At 50.4% G+C, this 6,000-nt stretch overlaps 1 protein-coding gene across 1 annotated transcript; it reads right to left on the bottom strand.

The window, feature by feature from the left end:
- On the bottom strand, nucleotides 1-1,285 carry LOC100905058 (uncharacterized). The gene is made up of 2 exons (XM_003745363.2): nucleotides 877-1,285; nucleotides 1-510 (listed from the first exon to the last, which is right to left on the bottom strand). Exons 1-2 carry the CDS (start codon nucleotides 1,172-1,174, stop codon nucleotides 392-394), a joined length of 417 nt encoding a protein of 138 aa, XP_003745411.1. The 5' UTR covers nucleotides 1,175-1,285; the 3' UTR covers nucleotides 1-391.
- Between the last annotated feature and the right edge of the window lie 4,715 nt (nucleotides 1,286-6,000).

Genomic DNA, 6,000 nt, shown 5'->3' with positions numbered 1-6,000 from the left:
TAATGCGATGCGTGTTTACTCGACAAAATACATTCTTCTAAATCATCTCTCTCTGAATCACAATATTTGGCAACTTGGATGAAATATGATTTTCGTGAACAGAAAATATAATTTGTGCATCTGGTTGCTCGAATAATATCTCGTCGACCGATCACATAAATCTCCTCGTTTCAAGGAAGAGACGATCAATATTCTCGCTTTGCACATGAGTTCTCCTCCTCTGACCATAACGATCTGGATTTTTACACAAGGTGGGCTTGAAATGTACATGAATCGTCGACAGGGGCGTGATAATATCAGAAATCGTGTGAAACATGATCACTTCAATTATTGAAGTATGGCACAAGACGACATAATACTCTCGATGCGAAAGTTAGCCATGAAGCGGACCTTAATGTGAAGAATCGGCTGACGGCCGAGTCGATCGAGGCTTCATTAACTTGATTATCGGCACGAGGTCGCCATCTTCTTTCGACACTGGCGATCGGCAGCCGCTGAAGAGCGAGTTACCTGGAAGAAAATAACCTCCTCGATAATTGCGGGCCAGGGTACACGGTATTGGGCGGTGAGGAGCGCGTTCATAGAAGGGCGGGGGAAAAGGCAGAAGATACTCATGTTCATCTCCCCCCTTCTCCCCCGAAGACTCGGATACGTATAGGAAGTATTTCGGCTTCGGGGGGGGGAGGGCGCTTTATCTGTTTTTCGCGCCCTAAACTCAAGGGCCGCTCCCCAATCCCCAAGCTAAGGACATTGCTGCGTTCTGGGCGCGGAAAACTTCAAATTCTATCGAATACAGAAACTGCTTCCGGAGTCCAACCGTGGACCGCTCACAGTCTGCTCGCTTGATTTTGCTCAACCAGCTAAACTCAAACTCACCGTCGTCAGAGCTGGCGTCCGAAACGCTCTCAGTGTCCGTGTGCTCCTTAGCGAGTACGCACTCTTTGAAGCTGGGAAAAACCCTATCCACGAAATCCTGCTGCAGGTAGGTTTCCGCGTGCGGGAAATCTCCGACGAACTCCTGCCACTCGGAAGCGAAACTGGTATTCTTACGCTCCTGCTTCGGCAATTCCATTTGTGAAGCTGTCATTTTGCGGATCGCGTCGCGATTGTTCAGCAGAGAGTTGCCGAACTTTATGGAGATAATTTTTGAGCCTGGATCCATCTCTATTTCCATTGAGCGAGACGACCGCTGCGTGGAACGTCGAACGAGTGCACAAATCTAGTAGATGAAGAGAGTGGAATTCCTCTTCACTCAGGCGAAGCGCGCTGGCGGTGCTCGGTCAGAGACTCGACTCGAGTGCCGCTGCCAATGCGCGTTTTAAGGTCCCCGCAGCTGAAAGGACCACTTGTTTGTTTCTCGCCCTCGGTATTCGCTCTCGCCGCCCAGTAGGCTTCAAGTCTGGCAAATGGTGGCTATGTATAGCCAGACTGATGTACGGTTTCTTTAACTGAAAGGGATATGATAGAGTATGAGATGTTGAATGAAGCAGTAAAAAAAGAAGACGATGACGAACTACGCCGAGTTGTAGAGGGTGGACGGCGAGGGTTCCCGCTCGGGAGGCAATCTCCATAACTCTTTTTCTTCCATGCTCATGACACTATTCTCATATCTGTGGCTACAGTCCTACCTCCATGTGCTGCTTCTCGGACAGACGTCATCCTCAGAAATCGATGAAGTCGGATCATCCTATCGAAGTGCTTCCCCGATCGGCGGAGGGTTTGCGAATCGGACTCAGCCTTCACGCTGGAGTGTGAGATCTGACGTCTTAGCAGGATTTCTAGCGCTCTTCGGCTCCGCTTCGCCCACGGATATGCGGGTCGACACCATAGAAGCTGGCTCCACAGACCTTGGCCGTCATCAACAGAGCTGGAGTGTCGCACGGGTAGTTTGAGCGAAGTCAATGCAAGGTTAACAACAGCACGCACTTGCCGTTTTGAGTGACATCCGAGAAAATGTACGCAGCTACCTCTCGACCGACCTCGGAGTCGGAGGCATTCTATGTACCTACCTGGAAGACGACACAAAAAACTTGGCGAGTTTCTCTCGTTCTCGACCGAATAGAGAACCTCTCTCATCAACGGAGCTGCCGCACACAGGGCGCCTCATCATGGCCCTCACGGCTTCATAAACGCCACAGTGGTTCTTGGGAAATCAAATAAAAACTCGTGGTGAGCTTCGAGAGACTATGCTCGCTTCGACTCACCTTAAATGCATGGTCTGACAACCCTTTGGTTCACGACTGTCGGCAAGCGACAATTAGGTGTTTTCGAAGCGCACGAGGTGCTCGGCTTGTTGAAGAATTGCCAAGAGCATTTGTTTGGTGGCTTCACGCCCGGATTCTCTTCGAGCAAAAATAAACTCTGAAAAATGACCTTCGATCCCGATGTGCCGCTCTCGCGCGCCGTGACTAACAGATGAGCGTAAATAGTGATAGGATCCCTCCGGATGTGTTTTTGAGCATGTCGCGGAATGCCGGAAGAGCTTTGGGCTGTATCCATCGATGGATGGGGATGTCAGAAACCTCGCACGCTTGGAATAAATGAAAGTTATGTTGATGCTCATATGCTTCTATGAAAGCCGGAACCCCGCTCCGCAGCGTGGGAAGAGAGGCAAAGGTTTCGGTTCCCGCTCCCTATCGACTGCTCTGAACTTCGAGTCCGGGCGGAGTTCCACTATCGATATCAACTTTTTAATGAACAGCAAAGCCCATTGAAGACTTCTCCGGGACCTCACCCAGTGACACAATATCTCGCCGCCGGCAGGAATTCTTCCACAAATAGAACGTTTTCTCCATGACCACCCTTCGCTCTCATCTTCTTCCTTCTAAGTTCTGCCGTTCCCGAATCAGCGCTCCAGTGCACCTCCAGCCTAGGACGAGGGGAACTCCGCTTACTATCGAGAGCAGTATCGCGTCCACCTCCAGATTTTAGACAGAGAGGCGAATCGATTGACCGGTGAACCCTAGAAGGTAGAAGCAAGCGGTCATAGGAGGACTGGAACAACAACTACAACGCGACAGCTCAGATGTCAACGGATAATTTTGAGCCTCTCGTCAGCAAAGCACGAAGAGCCGCAGGACCCTCGATCGTGAGCTGACGGTGCGGTCCGCTGCGGCTCTCACAGGTCTTCCCCTCCCATCCGCCAGTCTCAGTTTTATAGAGCCTGTTCAATCAATCTCGACTGATCACCTGTTACACCTGATCAAAGAAGTCGTTGCACTCGCTGATGTACATTAGTCTGCAAGGCTTGCAGATAGCTGAGCCAGAGCTTTCTGCAGCGGCAGCGGGGATGATGTCTTACGCTGAACTTATCGAAGCCAGGCTTAGGGACCTGGACCTAAGGACGATAACATTGGGAGAGATGTATCGCAAGTGACAGAAAGAGAAGCTCAATGCGAGAAACGCGGCCGGATGAATCAGGCGGAGTTGACTTGTTTCTGCGGCCTGATTTCAGCCGACAAGCTCTCGGTGGGATGGTCTGCGCAGCTACAGAAGTGATGCATGAAATCTGTCATGCAATCTAATTTTCGGTGCTCACGCTCCCTCCGACCGCGTATCTGTCATTTCGTTCGGATCCTAGAAGGATTTGCACACGGAGCATCTTGTTGCCTTGGGACTCATTCTTCCCTTTTGAGTCTAGTTTGTCTCTGATAAGGAGTTGGTGTGGGGACAGCTGTGAGGGGGTGAGAATTTATTGGTTTCTCTCATCAATATAGTGCAAGGGAGAGGGAACTTCAAATGCCGGTGGAGACACATAATTTCCACACATTCTCTTTGGTCTTCCTTGTTTCTCAAGGCCAAAAAATAAAAGATTGCTATCGAGGAATATGGAGAAATTCGAATGAATCGTTCTGTACAGATTCCGAGAAAGAGCTCTCGAAAAGGATCATTTGTAGTCGAGCGAATCACCGTGGGATCTCAGATTCTGCCCCATTCTTCTGGAGACGGATCAGAGTCACGAGGAAAATTCATTGAGCGACGCGATCTTTCGAGACGCCCAATCGTTTCGGAAAGAAGTTTAAGGCGAAATCCGAGCTTTTTCGACGCTGCCGCATTCCGATTAGGTCTTCGAAGCCCGCGTGGGCTGAGCGAGACGAAGCTGACGCGAAGACCCTTGCACCAGGTGCCTGGCCTTGGCTACCTTACTCATCAAACAGAATGAGCGAAAAAAAGCTAATTGCAGCGCTAACATGCCGTGCACAGGTGGGCGAGGATCTTCTCCCGACTCTGTCGCTGTCTCGAGCTTTCAAAGGGTTCTCAGCGTGGTCAGTGAATCGTAGGGGGAGGGTATATCCATCTCCCTGCACACGGTATGTCTTCAGTATTATTCTCCCGAATGAAGCCAGGGTCAAACATGGGAGTTGGGGTTCGGACTTCTTGGAAGATTCCGATGCGCTCAGAACACATTGTATCTTTATTTCTGTGAGCTTCCGGCAAACGAAATGTTGAGAATGGATTCGGAATTCCCTGGTTCTTTTCGACGCTCACGTCTATTGGTGATATCGTTCCAGTCTGTTTCCATTTAATGCTCTCACCGATTCCTCGTTCCGATCTTTTCAGTACCCCACGTGTAATACCTACGTAGTTATATGAACTCGGTATTCAGGTGTATGGATGAGACGTGGACATCGATCGAATAGTTTCGAATCCATCGTTATGATCCGGAATACACGTGCGGAATATGGATCTTCGAATTCTCAGGACTCTCCGAATTTCCCACGTTTGGAGTAAAATCTGATTATCCTCGCTCTGGATATCGACCAAACTTCCGCAGGCCCAGTGGAGAGATATTTAAACATACTCTCTGGATGGACGCGTCCCATCCAAAATCTAGGGCTATGAGTCTCGAACGGGAGTGGCTCTGTGTACGCGCCACGCGACGAAAGTGTTCCGGAATGCGTTGACTCACAGAGTTTGCACTCATAATTCGAAAAGAATCCGGTGTTTGTTGTTAGCCCTTGGCACACATCGAGACTCGAAGGGCTTCTCTGAGCTGCTTTCTGGCTGCTCGGACATGCCAGTCTTATTTTTTGGGAAGAGCCGAGAAACAAATCTTGACGGCGAAGAACGATACTGAGCGCCTCTCTAGGAGTTGCCGGTTCCTTCAACTCTGGGATGAGCCGTAGGTAATCGGCGGTCGGTAGAAACCGGCTGACGCCTTTCGAGGAATGGTCCTGGAACATCGGATCTCGGAAGAAGACTCGCCATGATACAATGGGGCATCGATGGTGATTTTACTTTCTTAAGTTTCGGCCTGATCTGGACAGCTTCAAACGATGAGTAATTCTTCGCCTGGACTTTTTCGGGAGAACCTACGAAGCCGCCCCCTCGTTTTTTGGGAATGCTCGCCCCGCTCATGGCCAACCGGGAATGTTCCGGAACATTTTGGTGTGACTTCGCTCCGGTCGCGAAAATTTATAATTTCATTCCTCAGTGCATTCGAAATGAAGCAAAACGAGCTGCGGCTCTCACAGGTGGATATTGGCCCCAGAATGAGCCCGGGGAGCCCATCCGGAAAAGAAGCTTACCGGGTGCGCGAATTGAAAAAGCAACGATGCATGTCACCGCTGAATAAGGTAATTTTCCAGCTCCGAGATTCCCATATGCCATCCTCGGCCGTCTCGCCTCTCCTCGTTACGCTTCAGGGGTAGGTGAATCGAGAATCGAGTTGAGCTTTGGTCGTGCTGTTGAGAGGGAATAATTAGCCTCAGCGTTCCGGAAAATATGCCTCTGAGAGGGAACGGGAGTTCGGGAGGGCCGAACCGGACCGGAAGTTCTCTGAAATATGAATTTCCTGGTTCACGCAGCCCCGAGCGCGGTCGCAACTCGCTTCCTGAGCGGTTCCCGCCACGTGTCTAGAAACCAGAAGACAGTGAGGGACATTTTTCTTCCAAGCGTTCCTATCCTCGAGACCGGTCCGGAGATTTGTGGGATGCGCAGAAATGCTTCGCCTCGCCGGATCATCATACCTCGTCATGCTTGGTCAACGAAGTTCTCTCG

The sequence above is a fragment of the Galendromus occidentalis genome, unplaced genomic scaffold (assembly GCF_000255335.2).
Source record: "Galendromus occidentalis unplaced genomic scaffold, Mocc_1.1 scf7180000077482, whole genome shotgun sequence".
Lineage (NCBI taxonomy): Eukaryota > Metazoa > Arthropoda > Arachnida > Mesostigmata > Phytoseiidae > Galendromus > Galendromus occidentalis.
Note: the sequence above shows the minus strand (reverse complement) of the source record. Positions and strands in the feature narration are given on the sequence as shown.